Consider the following 25,612-nt stretch of genomic DNA (forward strand, 5'->3'; position numbering starts at 1 on the left):
TTTCACAGGTGACACTGACTGCAGAGTTAGTGGTGAATAACAACTGTTGCCTTCAGCAATTTTCGAACTGAAAGTACACTGTTAGAAACCATCAGCCTAAACTCATTCATGGGAGTGAATTTGACTTCAAGATCTGGGGAAATACTGGGAGAAAGATGTTATTAACTCAGATGTACATCAAACTATCCCAATAGTATTTAGAAGTGGCTGGAGCCCTCTGTGCCCTGTGAGAACCAGCATTTAACATTCAAAGTCAATAAACAAAGGTTATGGAGGTGGTGAAAAGTTCTCATCATTGGTGCTTTTGGTTTAGAGAGTGTCTGTTTAACACAGACATAGCTATGTCTGTGTTATAGCAGAAGATGTTCAGGTTTAGAAGTCCAGAACACTCAGGTGAGCTGGTGGAGCAAACACTATGAATTTGACAGCAAAGTTCTAATATTTCTTTATTTCGTGAGCTGTAGAAGTTATGGAGAGGTAGTCACTTTTGGTGTTGAAAAGCAATTAATTAAAAAGATATCTGATGCTTTTTTAATGTGTTTGACAGACTATTCATTTTGGAAATGGTTAGCTGGTTATGATGGAGCATCTGTGTCCCAGCTTTGATTCTTTTCTTTAGTTTTAACTACATTTAAACAGTTCTTGTATGAAATTACTTAACTGATAATGGTCAAGCTCACTATCCTTAGTACAGATGTCTGAAGTCTTTCCTTTAAAAGCTTCTCTGAGGAGCTTTAAAGCAGATAGTCTGCGAGATAGCAAGGTGAAGAATTGAGTAAATGAAGGTATTTACCTCATATATGCTCTGACTCACCTGAACTCATCAACCATGAACTGCAGAAACTATAGCCAGCTGTGCCACCAGTCCCTGACAGTTCCCTGTTCTTCTTTTGCATTTGGTGAAATGTCCCCCTCTTTACCTCTACAGCTGCTTCTCTTCTCACCCATGGGTGTAAGGAAGTTGAATCTTGATTGTGGAATTCATTGCACTTGTATAACTGCATCTTACCTGGCTCAATAAGTGCCTTTTCACTAAATTATACACAATTTCTTTGGAAAATGTCCTCTTTTGAGGACAGATATGAGGTAGGTAATATGTTCTGTCCACTCTTGGCAGCTTCTGGGAGAGAACTACTGTACTCCTGCAAAAGTATGGTGGAGATTCCACTCGGTGCTTTTTCCATCATAGCTTGACCCCAGCATGTTCTTGCTCTCATGTTTCTGGTAAAGCTGTGTGCTAGAGCTGTAGGCTTTGCTGCAAAGAATATTACATTGTTAAAAAGAATTAAATTATCCGTATGGTAAGTAGTTAATTCAGTGTGTTTTTGTAGTTTTGAACTTTTCTTTACGTGGCTATGGTGGCTCAAGCAAGTGTAAGACTTTTTGATAATCTTTTTGTGGTCATTGAGCCAGTCATCCATAACAAACTTTGAATTTCGTGTATCTTCACCTGGCCACCAAGGGAGCATCCCATAGAGTATATATGAATATATGATAACACAAATATTGATCTTGTTACAGAAAATTTAAAATGCAGGGGGCAAAAAACAGACTATCCGAACTTCTCTGGTTCTGCAAAGGAGACAAGGCAGTGAGAGTGTCATCTCTGTGGTTCTGCCTGTTCCTCAGTCCAAAAGTGCAATCACTCTTTTTATGCAAACTTGCTTTGAATTAGAAGGAATGTTACAGATGTGACAATGTGGGCTTTCATTCTAAGATGCTCACTGTTTGTCCTTTGTGAGTGCTCTGTGGCTGTGGCTAGATACATTTTTTTCAAAGATGTTAACAAGGGCAGATCCAAAAAGATACTTGCATGCCTATCTCTTCACGCTTGTGTTAAAATCAATGGGAATTTAAGAGCTTAGGATTTAAATACTAACAATTTGGAACTATCCCAAGATCCTTGACATCAAAAAGGCGATGGCCTCGTTTTATGCAGATGTCCTAGCACTCAAAGGGTGCATAAATTATTGCACCACTTATCAATTTCTCTTTAATGTATTCCTCTCTTATATCTGGGACACTGTTAATAGAGGAAAAGGATTAAAAAGCGTAAAAATAACTTGTATGTAAGTTTCTTTGAGTTGAATTTATATCAGTCAGCCTGTCAGCACTAACATATGGGAAATATAGTTTCGCTACCATGCATAGCAGGGGCTAAAAGTGCTGTTCAGACCATGTGCTCAACTCCTACAGAAGAGGGACTTTATATCACTCGTGCAGCCCACTCACAAATTTAAGGGGTGACATCCATGGATTCTGAATACATGGTAACCCAAATATTGATCTTGTTACAGAAAATGTAAAATGGAGGAAGCAAAAATGAGATGAAGTTCTAGATCAGCAAGGAATTCAGTAAACTTTAAATATTCAGTTTTTTAAAAAAGCTTATTGTATTGCTGTTGTTATATTGAAATGGTAGTTGTAAGTAATAGGGAATTTTCATGTAGCTTTTCCATATCTTGGGCTAACTTGCAGTAACATATAACATCTCTTTGTATCAATTACTGTAAACTAGTAAAGATCCCTACTGTTTTTGTTTTGTTTTGCTTCCTAAAGCCCCCTGCTGCTGTTGATTACACCTAGATCTGCTACTGATTGGAACTGTTAAAAGGCAAAGATAGTGTGGATGGTTTCTGAATCATTTAATTGTAGAACTAATAAGATGTTTTCACTGGGACCTAATAAAACAGATCATATTAATAAGTATATATACTGTCCATGAAATTTCTGATTGCTTTTTCATTCTTTTTGTAGATATGAATATAGGAGTCCCAAGCCTGGTTGGTTATGTGACATGCGAGTTTCTTTTTTGAATGGTATTACTGGATGTCATTTAAAGAAAGAAGTGGGAGCGTAAGCTATCTAATACCATCATACAGTAGAGATTTTTCTTTTTGTGAGTTTATACATTTTTAGTTGTGTGTAAATGCTCTGTTGGCATGTTGAATTGAGTAGATAATTACATTAATGTGATATATTGAGTCTTATGTTAATACTACTTTTTAATAGCTGTATTATACGCACTGCACTTGGTGCATGTGAACCTTGAAAAATTGCTTACCTAATACAGTAACGCTTGCCAAATAATGTCCAAAATTGGCCTAGAGCTATGTTGGCTTATCATGAAAGAACCTATTCTCCTTCAATGGTCTGTCAGTGTCCATTCAACCTCTTACCTCTGGCAGGGTTGAAAAGAAACGTGTGAATACACACAAAGAAGTCCTAAAATGAGGAAGAAGCCAAAATAGATCATTATGTATGACAGTTAGAATTTGAAATGGTGGCTTTCCTATAATCTCGGTAACATTATTTTTAATTTGTAATGTAAATAATTTTCAAGGATAAAGGTGAGATTAATATTGGGGGAGAACAGGGAAAAGAAAGGAGAGAGGAAGGGGGTCTAAAGCTACCTTGTCCTTGTAAACCTGATAATCCAATTCCAGGCATCCAGGAAATGGTGCTGCAGAGCAGCTTTGGTATATCTAGGAGGGTATTACACACAGTGAAGAAGTCCACCCATTATGACTTTAGATTAACTCACTCTCTTGCCACAGCTTCACCAAATGTGTTCCCCTTCCTATATAGATACAATCCCTTCATGTGCTTGGGGTAAAGTAACAGCAGGGACCAGCTGAATCTGCTCTTTCCAAATTGTTCTGCTCTTGTCAGTCTGATCAGCTAGCCTTTTCTTTTCCCAGTCATACTTCTCATCTCAGTCAGATCTTTGTCACTACTACCTACATTTTAAAATAAAGTTTTCAATTTACCATTTTGTTACATTTCTCTCTGACAGAACAAATTCTGGTTTCACCCATATTGCTTGTTTGGCAGTTTGAGTCATTTTACTTTCCAGTTAGCTGAATGCTGTAGGGTTTGAGTTCAGGGAAATTAAATTCTTGTTCATAACAAGTGATTTCTGACAATTATTTTCTTCATTTGTGAAAGACTTTATTTTATGTTCTGAGAGATAAGATCTTGTAACTGCTTCTTTTCTTGTGGTCCCTTATGCTAAAATTATCTTGCGGTAAAAGGAGTAGCATCATTTATCCTGCAAAGGTAGTGTTTTACCTATTCAGTAATGCATTAACACATCTCATACCCACATATATGCACATTTCTGCCTACTTAAAGGATGGGAGGAAGCAAACATTTGAAAAGTCGTCTTGTTGATCTAAGAACATAGTGAGGTGGTGGAGAAAACTGGTGTCATGTAAACCAAAGTGCTTTTTAAAAAAATTTACATACCTCATACATGGTTCAGGGTCGATGCTTGAAGGGGCAGAGTTAATCTCAGTATGAACAGAAGTTCCCTACAAATTTTGGATTTAAAAATTACAAGGCAGAATGATGCAACCTTCAAGGATAAAGAAGCCAGTCATTCACTTTGCACGTTAGTAGACTTTTAGTTCCCTTGACCAACTATCCACATTGATTAAATTGATTAAAAATAATAAAATAAAGCTACACTGTCGTATATAAAAAACTTAGTGTAGAAGGGGAAAAAAGCAGAAGCAGACAGCGTTCATTCTGGTTTTCTCTACTTTCTACAAAGACAAATACATTAGTGTAATACTGTACTAACAGCTCCCAGGATCTCTTTCTTTTCTTTGACCTGGGTTGTCTTAATTTTATTGAGCTTATTTTTGCAGAGATCATTTTCTGCAAGAATAACAGGAGCTGAGAATTTTGATCCATATACTGCAGATAACAGGAAAATGGATCCAGTTTTTAAACTGAGATAAAAAAAAGATTTGAAAAATTGACTTCTGTAGAGTTTTCGTTGGCAGGTAAGTTTGTGTCGTTCTGTTTAAAAATTGGAAAAGTATTTTTGTGGACTACTGTTACTTAAAATTGTACTTGCTGGTCCCTTAAAGGCCAGTGTTTGTTCTTACAGATGATTCCTGTTAGAAGATTCTGCAACTGGAATTTAGTTTCATGGCATTAATTATAATGTAATTTATCTCTGAACCCACTGTATTGATAGGTTATTAGTGGGATTATTTTGAATTGAACCTGTGAAAAAGAACAGTTCTGGCTCTTGGGAGGCACAGGTTTACTTTTCTCTTCTTCCCCCATAAAGTATAACAAAACCCAAGTCAAACCAAAAAAAAAAAAAACCAGGTTTCAGCACACTGTAATTATTCATACTTGATGCAATTTAAAATGTTGGTATTTTTCCCTTTCTTTTTATCTTTCCTGATAGTTTGTTACAGCACTTTAAAGTCTTGCAAGAGGTGTATAACTGCATACTAAAATCAAATAGGATTGCTAACCGGAAGCTCTCGCGCTTTTCAGCAAGCTTGTACTTAAGCTTTCCAAGTGCAGGGAAGCAACGACAGACCCCTTGTGCTTCTGCAAAGTATTTTAGCATTCTTTACCTTAATCCCTGGCAGCATCACCTCAATCTCTTTCGCTTATCATCAACATCTCTAATAGAGTAAAACTCCAATGCATGTAGCAAGAAACGAAGCGTGTAGGGGAAAAACATAAAGGCTCTTGACTTTTTTAAACTTATTAACAGACAAGTGTGCATGTTAGAAAAACACACCTGTTTGCCGAGAGTATATGCAATAGCTGATGGGTAAAGAAACAGAAACCTTAATGGCTGCTTGCGTTTAGGTCACTGTTCATTCATTCATTTGTTGCTGGAGCTATGAACTATTCATATGTTGCCACAGTATGTTACTTACACACGACTGGTGGTGAAGGAAGTAAGAGCTAAGATGCTTCCCAGACATCGACATCGAGGGGATTAACATGTCTGCTTCATTAATATATATGTGCATACATTAATGTTGAAGTATTGAAACTGTTTCAAATGAAATTAAAAATTGTCTTTTAAGGTCTGCTATAGTCCTTAGAAACATTTCAGATTTTGGCATCAGCCTTACTGGTTTCTTAACCATTTTACTTTTACTTTGCCAGTGGGGATACAAGTGCAGACAGAGTGCTCATCGCTTGCCTGCTGCCTGATTTTCTGTTGTTTTTCCTTAGCTAGGTCTGCTCTCTGTACTTGCTAGCCATCATTAAGCATATATGAATCCCTGTGGAGTGGCAGGCATGGATTCTGTGAGTGACATTTCTGGCAGCGTTTTCCTTGTATGTGGCACCAGGCCTGATTTTCTGAAATTTTAAGCATCTATGATCCCCATTTGCTTCCGCTGAAGCTGTAGGTACTCTGTCCTTTTGGAAAGCATGCTGCTCAGTGCTAAATCTCAGGCAGTTAAGAGATGAGAAAGTCCTGGAAACTTACTTAACACTCATGTGACAACCGGTTCTGTATAGCAGCAATAATATCGCCTGTGTGAGGGCATTGCCTCTCCTGCAGTATTACTTGCAGATCCAATAATCTGCCTCTGTGAAACTAGGTTTGGAGATCAGTAGTGAATTGTTTAGTAATGTTTATTGGAGCTCTTTAAAATATATTTGCAATGTATAAAACACTTTGATATATAGAAGCTCACATTCTAATAAGATTACATTAAGTATCCTAATAAGATCAAGGCTTGAAATTATGTTTTTCCGGATTTGAGTGATATAAATTAATTTTAGTTTAAACCAGTGTCAGTGTTCTTAGATGTTTGTTATAAATACTCCATTTGCAGTTTATGTGGGTCTGCATTTACATAAAAAAATTCAATTCTCCTATTAACACAAGAAGTCTTTTCTCTTCCTCTCCTTCCAGTATGCTGCAGCTACAGATTATCAAGGCAATGCTGTAATTATTAAACTCAACTAGTAAATTATATAGAGAACAACAGGGGCTGATCACTGAACTCTGTTGGCACTGGCCTTTCACTTCTCATTTAAGTCTAGCCTACTATATAAAATGAATTCATTATTGTCAGTTTAGATCCCTTGTGGAGGCTAATCCACATCACAAAGCCATTCTACACAAAAGTGAATTCTCTTTAGGAAGACCTTACAAGTACATGGAAACTAAAGTATGTAGGAAACCCCACAGTCATAGCTCTGCTATAACTTCTGTTGGTTTAACCATTCCCCCTTTTATTTTATTGCTATTTCTGATTTCTCTGTAACCTATTGCACAAAAGTATGGATCTAAAGTACTAACTCAGTCTTTACTTCTCGTGGGTTTTGGCAGTGTTAAAATTTGGTGCGTGAAGTCAGGGGAGAAGCTTGACTAGTTTCAGGATCATGGAATTCCTCTTCTCCTTTCCTTGTCTGGTTGGAGATATCTTTTGGACTTGGATAAATTGTCCTCCAGGTGGGCCACACTGGGTAAAGGTATTAATGGGTTTACGCCAAAATACATGTACATATGTAACCAAATTATTTGGTTATAATCACCCTTCCAGATAGACCACCTGCTATATCAGACCAAACCTAAGATGAAATTCAGGAGCAACGCATATTTCTTGCAGCTATGCTGGAAAGAGTTTTGTTGGCTTTTTTAGTATATCAACATTCTAGTACACTAGCATTTTTCTCAGTGTTTCTGTCAGATTTTACTTAAATATAAATTATTGTATTACGTGTCTTGTTTAGATGCTTAATATCATACTTCTAGAACACAACAGTTGAGAAAATTAGGAGTACCAGGAAAGTACAGTTGGCCCTGATGAGTGTCTAGCATTATGTGTGAACTCCTCATCAATCAGCAGTCTTCACATCAGCCCTCACAACCTATGACCTGGATGGTTTTATTTATTTCATTCTTTATCTAAAATATAAGTATTTTTGAGAAGATAAAGTTTTATAATTGAGTGGCTACTTTTATTTCTTGCTGCCTTTTAGTTCACAGAAAGGTGAAATTTACCTTACTGACCCGATAACATTTCAAATGCAGAACACAAAAAATATAACAACTCTAGAGAAGATCTGTTCCAGTTTTCTGCCTAAATGCCAAAATTTTATGTGCAGTATAATAGCGGGCAAGAGTTGATTCATTGCATTTACCGATGACTGCCTAAGATTTCCCTTTGTCCTGTCTACATACAGCTGAGTATTTTTTTGTGGATGCCTCAGCATAATTAAAAACAGTGCATGTCACTGTCCATTTGGCATGAAGCAGTAGATACAGTGTGAAATTATTTCTGTATTTGGGTTTCTCCAAAGTGTCAGGCATGGATCTTGTCAAGTTCTTTACTACTTTGTTTGCTTAAAGACTTTACCCTTAGCTATGGAGCAGGAATAATAATGACTTTCAAACTCAGTTTTCCAATATTGAGTTTACACTGTAAGCTAGAAAATCCACTTCAGTTTCATGACTTCACCTGACTCATTATCAAACAATTTGTGGTAAATTTTTTGGTAAATTTATTATTTGTTTCTTTTAAAAATTGTTTCTCTTACAGTGTGCAAGAAATAGTTTAATTCATATTTTTTTCATTGTAAGAGGCTAAGAATCTGAGAATGTTAGCATCTGTGTCTCTATAAACATATTTAAAATTTCGGGGAGAGTTTAAATATTTATGAAAATATAAAAGGTAACTTAAAAATAATATGTTTGTCTTAGAAACTGGTGGCCAGAATTTATCTGCACACAAATTACTTTTGGGAAAAGAGGGGAACATACTTACAGTCAGTTTTAATATTTTTAATGGTTTTCACTTTTTACTTTGCAGATTATATAAAGCCTTCAAATATTAATATATATTCAAGATCAGGGATTTATAGGCTTCTTTTATTTACCATACATTGCTTGTCCGTGAAATTTTCATGGTCTTCTGATTCTTCTGACTCATAGTTATTGTGCATGGAGATAGACAGCTGATGTTGTTGATAACTTTTCATCACATAAATAAGTGAAACTCTTGGCCCAAAGATAGCAAAAGCCATTCATAGCCTACAACTGGAAGGCATATATGCTGCAGGGAAAAAAAAGACCTTTTTTTCTAATTTCATGGTTATTAATATTCTGATATTCAAAGCATGCTGACTTCAAATACTTGTTACATATATTTATTTTTTTCTGAGATATTTAGGTACTTTTTGAAACAAGCTTAGTATTTTATATGGATACTACATCTGGCTGTGGATAATATATCTGAAAAAGTCATGGTGGTGGAATTATTTCATCATTACACAATTTGGATGGGCTTGTTTTTAAAGAATCTGTCTGGTTTATTTATGTCATTTAACTGTTGATCTCATATTTATGTAAAAAAAGAATTTAGATTTCCTCTTTATTCTTCTCAGAAGTGCATTCAACATGATTGAACTATGCTCCCTTATCCTGTAATAATACTTTTGTGTGATTTTTCACTGACACTTTGGAAAAGATTTAATAGGTATTCTATCCTTTCCTGTCTTTCAGTGTGATACGGAGCATTTCAAACTGAGACCTTTCCTATCAAAAAGCCATCCGCAGAAAAGGTGGATATTCTTGAAACTAGTGTTACCTTATTTTCTGTATTTGGACTATTCCTTCAGTGCTCGTTAATCAAGGCTAGTTATTCTAATATGGTGCTTCTTTCTTTAAATATAGACAGATTTTTCTTTCCAGAAGTAGATACTTGCTAGCTATCCCGCATGGAAAAAAAAAATCAAGGGTTTCAAGAAATAGCTGCGGCAATTGCAGGAGAAGTGTATAAATTACCATCTCTTTGGGGTTTTTTTCCCCCCTCTCAGTACAACTCTTACTATAATTAGCCAGCATTTAACGACGAATGTTTGCTTTGGTTAAATTATTCAGAACATTTATTTTACTTGTCAAAGGTTAGATCAGGTTGTTGTTTGAACTGGTAATTAAATGCAGCCTAATACACTGTCATATTTATATGCACTATCAGCCCTGTTTCCTCCTCATTGTGTATAATTTTATAATGTTCAGAGCTGACATTTAGACTTCCAACTCAAATCCTATTTTCTTGTAAAGAAAGCTAAGATTTTATTTCTGTGTTTTATTGTACTTGTGTACACTTAAGAAAATAAGAATTAGGGTTGTTTGGAATATCACAGCTATGGACTTCATTGTCATAAAATTAGTGAAGGCCCTTTGAATATTTTTATTTGCATATTTCAGTAAGTCATTACACAGCATCTGGTATGTATTAATTATTTTTCAGAGATTAATGTGAAGTGGACAAGTGCAGACGTCTCCTTTACTAATTGAATACCTACGAGTCACAGTAATATGCAGTATATTTAAATTACATTCCCAAATCTTTACGAGAAATTTGCATAACACTGAAATACAGAAAGGTTCCTAGAATAACTATGTAGTGGACTCAGATGAGCAAATAAAATTGAAAAATCTCAGGGTCAGGACTTCTCATGAATCTATAGCAGTGGCCTTTGCATATTTACATTAGAGCACTGAGGCTGACTATCCAACCTGATAAAATACAAGGGAGTTTTAGAATAGCCAGGATTCAATCTTCTCCAGTTTCTCATGACAAGTTCAGAAACTATTTTTAACCCACTTATATTAGACAGTCATTTAATTGAATTGTCATATATATATAATGTGTCCATTCCTTTTTTATTTCAGCCATGTATGTTTCTCAGTCAAACTTGAACAAAGAATAAATCATAGTTTTTAGAAAACCTGTATGCTCATAGATTTGATATTGTTCTATGTCTATGAAAGTTGCTGTCCAGTTAAAAAAGAAATAAACATAAAAGTGGATTATCAGCATTTCAGCAGTGTTTTTTCCTACTATGTGTAGACAAGTATTACTGTCTTTTCCAGTGAATTTGTGTAGCAGCTTTCACTTCATGCGACTAATTAAGTGATATGTATGCATTTCAGCCAACCTTATTTCTCAGCATTTCTGAAACATTTTTTAAAAATCCTGCCTATTGTACTTAATGTATTGAAGGTCCAGGTTTGAAAGTCTTTCAGTTCTGTCACGTAAAGGCTATGCTGACTCATAGCCTTGTTAAGAAGCAATTCATACTTAATGGTAGTGAAATCCTAATTTATCCACTGTCATAGTGATCACCCGAGACAGTATTATGTGGTTGCAAAAGCTGAGACAGGAATAAGGACAAAACATATAAGCACCATCTTAAGAAGCCAAAATCAACTCCTGCACATATGATCTCAGAGTAGCAGAATTGATTTTTTTAAATCAAGTGGGGTTTTTTTACCATTTCCTCCCCATAACCGTGTTTTATAATAAAACTAGCATAGGCCACCACGGGCCATAAGGTAGAAAGATAAAGTAAAAATAGAGTTAAAAGTGGAGTGTATTCTTGGTTATAATTATAGCATTCCTAGCGTGACACTAAAGAAACTCGATGTATGGCGTTCAGTTTGTTATTTTGCAGCTTGTTAAATTTTTATACTTCATGGTTGTGGGAGGTAGCTAAAAACAAGAGAATATACTGTGCTCTTACAGAAATCATTTTGACCTCTAGGTAAAGTACATTTATTTGTGTATACATCATCTGAACTGTGAGCCGTTTTGATTGATGTAGTAGATTGCATATACATATGGCATACAGAGGACCTGGGCTAGGGTAAAGTTCTGCCTCTTTCATGATGGACTATCTAAATATAAACTAGAATAAAAATGAGTAAATTGATTTTAAGTCGTACAGAAGTACCATGCGAGCGTAAGTCTTGGGATGGGTATGACAGACTGCGTGTGCCTTTAATTTGGGAAACAGGTCTTAGATTAAGTAATTGCATTTTAAGTTAAAGAAGAATTCACATATCAGTTGCACTGAGGCTACGTCTTGATGAGACGGAAAATCAGTGTAGTTGTTTCAGCATGGCGCATATGAATGAAAGTAGCCATTTGTAGGAAATAATAGGTTTAAAAGTTTAACATGTAGTATTAGGGTATGGATAAGGTCTAAAGTATTTTATCTATGAACTGAGGAGGTTGGTGGTCAAATGGTACTTTGGTCATTGAAGAAATGGCCCAACAAAACCTAAAACTCTTTTCTTTCCTGCGCATCTCTCATGGTCATTCCTACTGGCTTTGAGAATGCAAACAGTTTCAGTTAAAATACTCTGTAGTCAGCTGTGTTACCATTTAAAAGGCAGACTGTGTATATCTTTGAAAGGTGAGTCTGCTTTCTTCAGTGGCTGCTCCTGTTGTCAGTGCAATGAAAGAGCTACACTAAATACAGAGGCAATGTTGAATTTAAAGGAGACAAGAAAATATTCTTTCTAGCAGGCTAATTTCACACAGATAAACTAGATGACATTTTTTAGAAATAAATCTGTATGTTAAAAATACTGTGTTCAGTGTTTTGCCTGGGTGAGGAGAGTCTTTTGCAGGGTTCCTTGAGAGAATGAAAGCTGACTTGGAGTAGCATAGTGAAGGAGTGCTTTTCTGTCTTCCTAAATAATTTCATTACAATTGTCTTTTATGTTTTGACTTTTATTTCTGATAAGATGCTGTCAAAACCTCTAAACCAAAACCAATGAATAGCATTAGTTCTCAGGGGTTTTTAGTAGTTTACTCATAAATGTGGCTGCAAAAACAGAACAGGATTTCCCTTTTTCTTCCCCAGCGAAAAACAGGAACTTCTGAAACACAGGAGTTTGGGTGAGTAGGCAGAGGATCTGCTGCCTTCAAGCCTTCCTGGCAACAGGTAGAATTACAATATGTGTTTGACAGAGAATATTCATCTCAGCTAGGCAATCTCTTTCCGTTACTTCTCTTTTAAAGAAAAGTCTGTCCCCTTGGTCAGCTTCCTCCTCCATTTCCATCAGGAAGCTAAGAACACCTGCTACTGCCGTCTTATGTCTTCCTTTTAGGAGAAAAAGATAAATAATATATGATCAAAATTTCAAAAGTACTAATTTTAGGTGCCCCAAGATGCACAGCCTTACTATTAAGTAAGGAAGAAAAGTGAGAACAGATCACACCTGTATTCTATATGCTTGGTTTCTTTCCATTTACTTCTGGATCCAGTTCAAAATTCTCATTTTGTTCTTAATGCGCTGAGTGGTCCATAGCCTGGCCGCTGTTAGGTCACTTCTCTACCTACCTCAACTAGGTCACTTCTCTGTCTCAACTATTACCAGAAATGCAACAACAGAGCACAAAGAACATTTTTCTAGGCTTTTGCATGTGACCTGTTTGAGATCATACAATCTATATCAGGAAAATGAAACCTGAAAGCTACCTTTTTGCAAAATGATCTTTCATGTGTTTGGAGAGAAAGAAACTAATAAATTTGGTCAGAAGGACAGGAAAAGAAAAAAAGAGTTGAAAAGAAGTATGTGAAAACAGCTATTTTGTCCAGGAGGATTCAGAATGTTAATGCTATTGTGATTCAGATATTGTGATATTTATCTTAAATATTCTTAAAAAGTCATAATGGTCTGTATAACACAAACAAGAAAACTATCTGAAAAGACTTTCTAAAAACATTAAAGAAAAATTTAATCAAGGAGGTTTCTAACCATACCTTGTTTACATCTGTTATATATTTTTAATAAAATGGTCTTAAAAGCTTAGCCTCAAAGGTGTTGCAGGCTTTCTGTAAAGTATAATGACAGCTGGTGTTCCAGTACAATTCTTCAAATCTGTTCACTGTTTTGTGGGAATTCCAATTCCTTCTTGTCGCTACAAAACTTGGGGAGATTCAGTCATGTCATAGTGGTTGGTGAATTAGAACACTCAACTAAGCCTAACATACTTGGCAGCTGTCAATCTATTTTATTATCTAATAAAAATCAAAAAGCTTCAGAGAATCGGCCTGTTGTTCTGCTCTCATTCCTCAGAGCAGAAGAGCACATATAGCTCTCAGGGCAGCTGATCTCTTTGCCTACAAGAAGTTCTCTAAGGTCTTGTTCTGCAACTTACTTGTTGTCTAAGAATGTTCTGCAAAAACTGGGCTTTTGTTTCCTATTATGTAGTATGTGCTTATCCACTTCTAAAACAAAATAAACCCAGGACATAGGGTGAAGAAAGTAGAACTAGTTGGTGACTAGTTCTGATAAGACAAATTTACTGCCAAACCAAGAAGCCCTTTTAATTGCAGCGCACATTTATTAATATATCCCCCTCTTAAACAGTGTATTTTATCCTTATTTCTGAATTACTTTATGTTACGAATTCCTATTTTTACTGTAAATTTATAGTAAAGTTCCACAAAATTAAATACTTTTTTTAATAGTGTGGTGGGTTAACCTTGGCTGGATGCCAAGTGCCTACCCAGCTGCTGTATCATTCCCCTTCCCAGCTTTAAAGGGGAGAGAGAGTAAGATGGAAAACAACTCATGGGTTGGGATAAGGCAGTTTATTAAGAAAAGTGAAGCAAAAAATAACAAGTTTTATTCTCTGCTTCCTATCAGCAGCAATGTCCGGCCACGTTCCTGAGAAGCAGTGCTTCGGCAACACATAATGGTTTCTTAGCAGGCAGCCAGTGGAAACAACCAATGCCCCCATTCCTGCTTCTTTCCTTAGGTTTTATATCTGAGCTGACATCATATGGTATGGAATATCCCTTTGGTTAGTTTGGGCCAGCTGGCCTACTTGTATCCCCTCCCAGAAGGAATGTTACAGTGCTGATGCTGTGCTCAGCAGTAGCCGAAACACTGGTGTGTTATCAACACCCTTTTAGCTACCAATGCAAAGCACAGCACTATGAGGGCTGCTATGGGGAAATGAACTTAATCTCAACCAGAGCCAATACAAATAGCCAGACTTTTGTTCCTCTATAACCTGGCAAAGTACTTGCTGTTTAAGACCTTAATCTATTTCAGGTTTTGAGGTGGTACAGCCAGTGTGTTTGATGTACCATGCTGCTTGCACTGGTGACTTCTATGCCTGTGTTTTACATGCTCTGGCAAGCAGCATCGACTGCCCAGAAAATATTTAGGAGGAATAAATGCCTTTAAGTAACAGTGCATTATAGAAATCATTATGCTACAGGGGCTTTAGACCACTTCTTCCCTGGGGAGTTTGATGTGCATGTACAGGAAAGCGTAGAACGTTTCATGCAGCTGCTCAGAAATTTGAATGGAAAATACAGGAGTGGGAAGGCATAGGAAAATAGGTTGTAACAGATAACACTGTATTAAGAGATCAAATTATTTAAGAACGAACATTATTGCACTATAATTTTTTCCCATTTGTAATATTAGGTACCGTAGCAGGAATTAGTTCTAAAGGTTCCTGAATGCCAGAAACAAAAGAGATGCATCAGGATGTGTTGAGCAGCACAGTTCACTGTCTGCAAAAGGAAGAGGAAGAACTGCCTCGTAATCTTTTTAGTAGCATGGGATAGTGATATGAGTGGTATGAGTAAAATGTTACTCATAGCAATAGTGGTATCTTGATATAGTGCCTTCATTCAGTCAACTACCAGCTAAGTCAATAGGTTTCATCTGTACCTTGTTTCCAAGTCTTAGAAGTTTCATTTGCTTGAGGTATTTTATTTTATTTCATTTTATTTAGATATTACTGTTTGAAACTCACTAAATCATAGGTATGAAGAAGCATTGTACAAAAATACTGAGGCCCTGGAGGGCTTTTGTTGCTCCTGGTGTGGCAAGGCTGAAGAGAAGCAACGTGAGCAGGCAGTATATGATAGGAATACTGTGCCTTATGTAGACTGAGCCTTTGAGTGTGAGTGGGAGCATTCATGGGAAGAAGCTTCAGCATATTTTTTACTGGTGGTAACCCTGCTTTGAACCTCTTATCCTCTTAGTATTACTTTTAGACATAAGTAAACCACTTCTCCCATTGGCAGAAGTAATGGAAAATCTTTGCAGTTTGCAGTCATTGCACTGCAGCAGAATTAGATTTCATGTAGCACCTTGTCTTTTTTTTTCCCTTGCACCCTGTTTTCCTGTGTAACTCTGATTTGAATTCACTCATCCGGATTGGTTCACACAGGTGAACGTGGGTTATGGTTCTTCGCATTATGTAGAAACTTCATTGTAAGATAGTGAAACAAATACTGCCTTTCTCTGCTTCTTTGAAAGTGCCTGCGAAATTGTCCTTTTTCTTTAGCAAATAGAGCTTACACCAACTTTCTTTGTACCTCAGTGTGATACCATGCTGCTTTAGCATCTGCATATCTAGAAAAGAAAACTAGAAGAGAAAGATTTGATGTAAATGCCTCTGTGCGTGCATGAACATGCTGGTGTTTCTATAAAAATTCTGTCAACCCCTGTAGGAAACTGTTTTCTAAAAATAGTGAAAGAATAAAGGCTGAATCCTAGATTAATTGCTTACTACTTTAAAGCTGTGATATCCTAGAAACTTATTTCATTGAATACACTTTTAGTGTCTAAGCTAGTTACTATCATTTTGGGTAAGGCTGCAGGCTAAGCTGCCATTTTTTCCAGTTCACTGTTTTGATGATTTCTTTCAGTCTTGACATTCTTTGGCCCTTTGAGTTACATATGTATTACTAAAACATAAAGTATGTAGCCTAGCATGGTGCCTGTGTGTTCCTGAAAGTAAAACTCTTAAATACTTAAAAGCAGTCATTTCCATACCATAAACAGCAGTAAAGCTAACCATCTTTGGAAGAACAAAGCTTTAATTTAAATTATATTAAATTGTTTTGTTACCAGGTAGATAAAATATATTCTAAAATAAAACAAACAAGGACTTCCTTTCATTTAACGGGTTTCTAACTGTTTAATCATTTTAATATGAATAGGGTTTTCACCACCTCTAGATTACTGTAAGAAAAGGGAGTACCTTCGTAGTTGAATGATGTAAAGATTTGAAATCTTAAAGCATTTTTCCTTCTCCTCTCCCACCTTCCTTTTTACCAAAGTAAATCATAGTTTCTTTCGGTCTTATGTCGTAAGTTATAGTTTCTAGGCTCTTAATAGGTCTTCTTGCTCCTCTCTGGACTGCTGTAGCTAGTCCTTTTCCTGTGCTATCTGACTAAGGATGGATACACTAATTCACAGAATACGCCAGATTGGAAGGGACCCACAAGGATCATCGAGTCCAGCTCTTAGCTCTGCAGAGAGCCATCCCCAGGAGTCACACCATGTGCCTCAGAGTATTGTCCAAATGCTTCTTGAACTCTTGTCAGGCTTGGTGCTGTGACCACTTCCCTGGGGAGCCTGTTCCAGTGCCCAACCAGCCTCTGGGTGAAGAACCTTTTTTTAATATCCAGCCTAAACCTCCCCTGACACAACTTCAGGCCATTCACTCAGTGCTAATAGTCTAAGAGTCGGTGGGTGGGAGGAATGTTCAGGGCGGGGGCTACATTTAGCTGTTGACTTTGGATCTTTTTTTGGTTTGCTGGTATTTCTTGTGTGCAGTCAATGTTATAGCAAAGATGCGCTCTCTTAACAGTGTTGTGGATCTGTCACATAGGTCTGCATTAAAAATAGGTATAGTTTTGTGTTGAGGGTGTGGGGGGTTGGGTTTTTTTAAGGAAATTCAAACTGCAAAATGGAGACTGGCTTTGGCTATTTTGTCTTTTTTTTTTTTTTTTTGATGTGAGACCATACTGAACACAGAATTGTAGTATTAGGAATTTAGGATGGTTGATGCTCTTTATACTTTCATTGTCACCATTTTCACTGTACAAGAGAGAAATTGTTTCACTAGAAATGTCAGGTGTCACTGTTCTTAGCACTATTACACCTCAAAAAACATTGTTGACCAGGTTAGCAGGGGACTGTGGCTATTGAACTTCGTGGTCAACTTGACATAAGGATTTTGATCCTCTCTGCATTATTCAGGTTTTTCTTCTGTAGTCAAACTAGTGTTTCTTACAGAATCATGTAACCTCAAGAAAACTGAAAGCCAGCAACTGCATGAACTTGTTGCCTGCTTGTAACAAAAGTGTGGAAGGTTTCCTGTCTTTGAAATTAATAGAATATAAAGGTCTTATTTATGATAAAGTTTTTCATCTCTTTTTTTTTTTTCTTACACTATCATGTGAATTAACAAGAGAATACATTGCCACGGTCCCAGGCTATTTGCGTTGTTTCTTATTCCTGACATTTTAATTCACTATTGAATTTATACTTTGCATGTTTAAGTACTGGTAAGACATGAAAGTTGTAGGGTTAAAACTGTAGACAGTGCTTTAAAGCTCCTATGATAATTGTTCTCAGGTATGTATTCCTTTACTGTGGCTCTCGAGACAACTATTTAATAGACAACATTTGAATAATACAAATGTGTGGTTGGTAAAAATGGATTAGGGTTTCAGGGTGGTACCAATGGGTGATAGTTAATATTGAATGACATGTATTAAGACAAATGCTTTTATATATAATTTATTTGGCATTGTAAATGCATTTATCTTGTGAGATACAGACTCCCTGTTGCCACATGAAGTATTCTGGAAAGGTTTGGAGTAAATAAATAATAAAACCACTTTGATATACAATCTAACAATATTAAATATTAAGACTTTCACATGATTGATTTTAATACTTAATTAACTTATTTAAAGTCCAATGTAACTCTGTTTTCGCATTAGAGATCAGACAGGCAGAAGTTAAAATGCAGGAAATGTTATTAAATGGGACAAAATTAATTGCATTTCATGATCATCAGACTCGCTGGCTGTTAACCTGTCCATCAGTGGCATGATCTTGTTTGTTTTGTTCTGGACTCCAGCTGATGTTAATGTTAATCTGCTCTACCATGCCAGACCATTTTTTTATGTTTGCATCATTCTATTTTAATGATACATACTCTGATACATTTTATAAAAGAAAACTGACTTGCTTTATGCTATCCAAAGTTTGTCAAATTGTGCACTTTTCTTCTTAGTAAGTGTTCTTCCTTAGGCATGTTTCTTCAGTGGTTAGTAGCAACCTGTAGAAGTGGCTGAGTAGAAATCTTAGATAATATGTGTATCTCTGCTCTGTATGTGGGGGAGGGATTATTTGGGATGTTTTACTTTTGGAGGCACTTGAACTAGTATCTTCTGTATTTAAATGGAGATGGTGGTAGTAAAAGGCTCAAGTGATGGAGAGCAGAAGATTTCAGTGCTATGAGATAGCTATGGTCCATGCAGCCTGAGTAAAAATAACTCCTGGAACAAAGAAGAAAGTTAATATTACAGATTGGAACAAGTCTTTCAAAAACACCTATTAATGAGTGCCTTAGTAAAAAAATCCAACTTGAAACAGACCAAATAGTCCTCATTTTCCAAAGTTCATGTTCAAGAGTGTCTCCTACTCAGCCCTCTAGTCAGAGAAAGCATGCTTTTTCTTTTTTTCTTAATTTCTGGTTTAGGAGGAATACTTTAAGGCCCAGGAGATTTGGCCAATGTAAGAAAACTGAGGATCTGAAACTGTTTTTAGATTATTTGGAAGACATCTGTACTTCATTGCTTTAAATAAACACAATGCATGTTTATTTTCCTAGTATTTAATTTCTTGTCTACTTTAAAATGTTTTCACATTCTGGAGAATCCTCACTTCTGTGTTCTAATATGCTTGATTACTTCATAAGCCGCAAATGAGGGGCAGAGTTGTGAACCCTCATAACATGATGCTGTCAAACTTAACAAAACATGCATAAGATCATTACCACATCAGACATTTGCTTTTAGTCAAGTCGTTTTAATCAATTTGACTTCACGGGGCAGCTAATTTATCACTTAGCTAAACAAGTATTTCCTCTACTTGTCATCAATTTAAGTAATTAAAATGGTAAACTTTGCTATATGGCATGAAATAAAGGCCCAAAGATAATTTGGAGAAGGTGGTTGATACAGTCTAATAGAACAAATGCAAAGTACTATTTAAATACTTTGGTACGCTTCAGTAGTTTTCAGAAATGTCATATTCTGGTAGCTTTGCTGGTGCTGATAGAAACTGATTTTTATTTTTAGCATGTCCAAGATTAAACAGTGTTGTTCAGCTTCTTCCTCATAGTTAGTGGGTTCTCTTTTTCCTTTCTTTAAGCATAAAAGGTTTTGCTTTTTTGCTTGGTTGTTTGGAGGTAAGAGGATGTCAGAGAGTAAGAGTGGGGCAAGTGCTGCAACCTGTGCAGTTCTTCAGCCCTCATCCTGAGTACCTCCTCAAGCCTACAATTACTCTCTTTCCATTTTACCGCTGGGGGAAAGGAAGAGAGGGAAAATGGATGTTATAAAAGCTTTGCCTAATTCTTTTTCACTTACTCAGTTACATCTTCAAAATACCCTTGGTGAGAATTGTTTATATTTTCTAATTTTGTCCAAACAACATGAATACTCTTCACTTCTTAAACATTAATTTTGATTTTTTTGGTGTGTTTTCTGCTTTGATTAAATAATTTTTCAAAGTCCATGTAGCAGTGATTAAGGGAAATACGTTCAGTGTTTTTATTTTTTTTAATTGAATAATTTAGTCTCTATTTTTGAAATAATGCTTTTTATCCATAAACTACTCCTGTGAATACTGAATATTTTTATTCAGTGTCTGTGGCAAGTGAAGAGGTTAACAAATATCTTATGACATGAAATAAGGTACAGTATTCATGTTCAACTGTTCTGTGTTTTGTTTATTTATCAAAATTTTTGATATTAAGGTAGTCTTACCACTTATTCTTGCGGTAGTGTGGTAGTGAATAGTCTTACTGCTAAAAGAACTCTACAAGTTTGTTTTTATTTTTAACTTTTCATCTTCTTACTAAACATTCATTATAATCAGTTTATTGCATAAACATTTATTATAATCTTATTACAGATTACTCTGCTGTTTTGTATAGTTCTAGTTATATTGGCCTCTTTAGCCACCAGCGCACTTGTAGCAAATGTGGGTAGAGCCCAAATCTTCGTTCACAAAGCCTAGCCATGATGAGGAGTTATAGTGGCATACTTTTACATTTGTGCACATGTTTTTGTCATGTTTTGCCCAACTCTGGTCCAAAAGTGACTGGTGCTTTATTGGCAGTGCAGTTAATGACAGAAGCATATCTCACGTAGACTTTTATCTTTGTCTTGTATTTCTAGCTAGCTAGATATGACTTATACGTATTAATGGCAGATGAACTATGGCTGAGTTGAGGCTGTTGACACTGACAGTCTGATGAAGTGGTTTTCTTTTTGAATTTTTTTAATGTAATTTTTTTAAGCACTTCAAACTCACAGGTTTGTATACAGGAAACATGGCAATGCTGATGAAGGCATGACTGTGTAAGAAAGACTGATTTATGGCTAGAGGTGGTAGAAATCATATAATGAGTTAGAGCAGCTAGTAGGGGAGGCAAAATATTTGTGAACTCTTGGGTGAACAAACCTCATGTTTAAAAAAGAAGCAGTCAACTTCCAAGCCAAGTACTAAGAGAGAACAACTAAAGTTCTCTGAGTTAGAATGGATATGTTAAATCAGACTGTCTAACGCAACAAGTAGTTTTTCTCTGCTGTGTAGAAAGAGGTTATTAGTAAGATAGATGTCAGTAAACATCATTAAGTTTTTCCTAATGGAAACGTGTTGGTATTCTATCACCTATCGAATATGGAGGAGGTCATGGGGAGAGGGGATGATGTGCTATAAGAAGGTATCTCCACAGAACCCTTTTGGTGGAGTTCTGTGTTGGAGTCCATAAGCGTATCTTTCAAGGGATTTTTTGGTCTCCCTTGAGAACAGACATACTGGCAAGCTGCCTTTACTGAAAGGCAGACTGAATTCACTCCATGAGTGTTGGTGAGAGAGGAGCAGACCTGCAGTGCTCTCCTTGGTGGAGCACGAGAGCTCCCCCTGCTACTTAAGGACGGTACCCAGACAAAGAGTTTATATGCCTGCCTTTCCCTTGGGCTCATGGGTAGATTAGCATTTCTTCTAATTTCCCTAACTAGATAAATGTTTCATACATAGCCTAAATTACTTTTTCATGTATATTAAAGAATAGTTGAACTCCCAGTGGTGGGAAGGGTACCTGATGTTTAAGTTTTTTAGCCCTTTGTCTTTGGAGGTAAAAAAAAAAAAAGTAGGAATAGCTAAAAAAGTCACTTTGAGCTTTCACTGAGATGTTAGGTTTAGTCAGTATCAACTCTTGTAATCCAGTAATTGAATTTCAGATTTTTGTAACATTTTTATTGTTTCACATTGAGAATAGTTTTAAATTGCATCTTATTTAATATGAACAATATGTTATAGGCCATTACAAATGAACCACAAACCTGTAAAGAATTAATCTGTCTGAGAGTAAGATCTCAAGTGTAATCGTAATTGTTTAATAGTTCTCTTTGCTCTTTGTTAGAAGAGCAGAAAAGAACTTAAGTATAAAACTGTAAAGAAAATTGCTTGGGCTAAGGAGTGACAAGACTAATAGGTAGTGATATTTTTTTTTAACACTAATCATATGTATCTGTAAACAAACACAAGTAACTGATTAAATCACTATGAATATCAAAAGTAAATCTATTTAGCTCTTTAAAACTGCTCTAACTGTTTGTAAAGTAAATTACGGTTCTTATAGGCTGTAAAGGTATGGCATTTGGGGAGTATTTAAAAAAAGAGAAGGTGGATACAGAAGAGAAGAATATAGAAGAGCAAACTTACTAGGGCTAATTTGATACTGTATTACAGATGTAAGACAGTGTAAGTCTGCAGCGTATTGTATCCTAACTAAGTGGTGGTTGCTAAAACTACAGTGGCTCATAAGGCATTTTGTGCCTGGTTCTCAGTTTCAAAGGCACTCGGGGTTGTGCTTTGGTCAGATCATGTAGCAATGTCTGAAGGGGCATAAAAATAAAAAGTTAAACTCAGGCAGCACACTTCAAAATGAGCTTGCCATCTTTGTGAAGACAAAATCAACACATCAGTAGAAAGATATTTACAGTGGTATAGCAAAAGGAACAAGAGGAGCAACTAAAATTCCAGCAGGAGAAAATTATTTCTGCAAAGTTGGGGGTTTTTGTGGGTTTTAGGTTGGTTGGTTTTGTTTGGTTTTTTGGTTTTTTGTTTTGTTTTTTTTAATAAATTGTTTCAAGTTCTTAATTTATTTATTTAGATATCAGGTATTTATAAACATCTCTACATTTTGTAGCAATAAGACTGCAGGTAAACATTGAAATGTTGTTTAAGGGGCTAGTGAGTTTATAAATGTCTTTCTTCAAGATACCATTCATGCATTTTTCATTATTATAGTTTATAAATTACATAAGAAACACATGATATGTACATGCATTCATAACACATTTTGTCAAGCAATTCTGTGTTTTAATGGTCTGTTTTATCATATGATTTTATGATTGTAATAATTTGACATATATTATTTGACATATATTTGACATATACCACTGCAAAAGTGGCAAGTCTTACCTTCCCTCAGTTCCTGGCTGCTAGTTCCCAAGACCTTTAGATGTTCTCCTCTAGCTAAAAAGAATTGAGGGATGATGGTGCAATCATTTCAACACCACAGTAACACAGTTGCCAGGGCAAATAAAGGACAAAACCCTTGGAGAATACAGCTAAGAGAACATCCTTTTGAAAACAGCCTGGGTGCATTGGTTTGAAGGAAATTCCCAAGAGAGGCCCAACTAGGTTTGTTTATTATTTATGGTTTTTTGGTTACTTTTTTTTTTCCCCACATAACTTTCTAGAAAAATTAAAAAGGTGAAGAGTATATAAAACTAAAAAGGTCTTGAGAATCCAAGTCCCCCTTCATTTATTCACAGCAAACCAAAGGTATAAAGCAAATATGGTCAATGCCGATGCCTTGTAAGAACCAAACGAAAAGCAAAATTGAAGTGATTTCAGATTTGGTAATATACCAGTCCTGAAAGTATAGGCGCATACTTTTTTGTGTTTCTCTTTTTATATTTCTTTCTAAATATAATTTTTTTGGTTTTAGAAAGTTGTGATACTTGTAAACAAAGCAGTTACAGTAAGTGATATTTAAAACTCATCTGGCAGTCATAGGTATTTAGTGTGATTGGGCAAATCAAACCTATTTAGCTGGCTTAGTTTTTTTGTGTTGGAAGTTAATAAATTGCTGTACAGTGTCTAAAATGCAGTTTTGACAAACGTACTCTTGCACTGTTAATGCAATGGAAAGGTTGTTCCTCCTTCTTACTGCTCTGATCATAACATCATCTGCTTTTCAACTTTTTATTGGCATCCTCTTATTAGCTGCAGCCAATATTAGCTTCTAACACTCCTCACGTGAACTTCTAACATAGTTCTTGTTCAGTTGCTTGGTAGTGATGTGACTGCCATTCGGGAACCTGTCACAATCCTCATCACCTACTTCCTCAGGTTTCAGTTTTGTCCTTTCTCCCCTTTTGGCCTTCATTTTTGAAATAGCATATTTGTAAATATTCATCAGCTAGTTGATTTTGCTTCTTCAAATGCTTCCTTAACAATGTCTTTCTAAAAAGCTACTATAAATCTTAATAAAACTATCACCTATCATGCCAGTCAGTATTATCCCATGCTCTCTTTCTGTGTGCCTGTCTCTGTTACCTTATACTTGACTCATGATTCCTGAAAAAGTAAGTGGTTAAAAGGAAGTTTTCCTGGAATTAGAGGTCTTGAGTCCAGAAGAGTGATGATGACAGGTCTTACCTCAGTTTTACTCTGTAATCTTCATCATGCCCAAGAACTAGCATCAGTTCTCCTTGGAATCAGATAAAAAGATGCATTGGGGAAGCTAAAAAAAGGAAGGAAAGAGGCTCTTGCCCTGCTTTACAGTCTGCCAAGACCACACTTGGACTTTTACTTGCAGTGTGATAGTGAGAAGTACTGTAACAATTTTTTTAGACTCCAAGTAATAAAATATTTGAGTGGAAACACTTGTTTTTCTGTTAAACAACTGATGATGATGATATGCCTGGAAAATAAGGAAAGGTTTTAAGCATTTTTTCTCTTCACCTTTGTGATTGAAAAATAGCTAAAGAAATACTGAAGTGTTTGTTTCTCTGTTTTTTTTTTTCCTCCAGATAAATACCCTTCAGTTAGAGTTTACTATTGCCAATATGTATCATTCTGCATCTGAAACCAGTCACCCTTTGCAAACAGAGGAACAGGAGATAGGCATTGATCCCTTGCAGAGTTTTTTGAACAAGCCAGGGGAAGGTGAGTTTTGTATTTTCTACTTTTTTGGACTTTATACCTAGAAACCTTATATAAGTATGTCATGATAACTGTACCTGTCATAATTTGTTTAATTCTCTCAACAGAGTTGAGCAGGGCAACTTAAAGAACATTTCACAGAGTATGCGTAGAACACTCTGACACTAATGAAAACCACAGAAAGTCAACTTTCAATTACAGACAGAAACATTAGCCAAATGTTTAATGCGCTGTCATCCTTTTTTAATCATAAACCAAACACTGGCTTCAGCATAAGAATATTGAAATGCAGCATGGCTTTATGTTACTTTCTCAAGCATGGGCTCTTACACTGCTTTGGTTTTAGGGATATCTTTTGGTTTCCTTTTTTTTTTAATTCTGCAGTAAAATTCAGTATGCTATTTTGGATGAGATTAAGCAAATAAAAAGCCTGATTTTTTTGTTTGACTCAGCACCTATATTCTTATTTGAAAAAATACCTCAAAATTGAGAATGAAACTTCTACCTCTAAAGGTAGAAGTTACGATGTAACCTAGAGGAAATTAATTAAATGCAGTATTTGGGAGACAATAATGAACAAACTGGAGAACGAACTGCTCAGATAATGCAATGCATGTCTGTGTTGCTCGTCTTTTCTACTTATTTGCTAGTAGTGACAGTATAGTTGGTTCGAAGAAAGTGATAAGCTTAATGAGAAAGCTCGTCCTTGTCATGAAAACATTCCTCAAGTACTCA

General features: G+C 35.9%; 1 protein-coding gene across 1 annotated transcript in view; it reads left to right on the forward strand.

The window, feature by feature from the left end:
- The window catches only part of TBC1D5 (TBC1 domain family member 5), a 319,386-nt gene that overhangs the window by 106,200 nt on the left and 187,574 nt on the right, over positions 1-25,612 (forward strand). The window contains exon 3 of the mRNA XM_039390635.1: positions 24,745-24,880. Within this exon, the coding sequence (XP_039246569.1) occupies positions 24,781-24,880 (100 nt within the window). The 5' untranslated portion in view covers positions 24,745-24,780. The remainder of the gene's footprint in view (positions 1-24,744; positions 24,881-25,612) is intronic.

Source organism: Pipra filicauda, unplaced genomic scaffold (genome assembly GCF_003945595.2).
Source record: "Pipra filicauda isolate LSUMZ 115617 unplaced genomic scaffold, ASM394559v2 scaffold84_size4826128_pilon, whole genome shotgun sequence".
In the NCBI taxonomy this organism is placed as follows: domain Eukaryota; kingdom Metazoa; phylum Chordata; class Aves; order Passeriformes; family Pipridae; genus Pipra; species Pipra filicauda.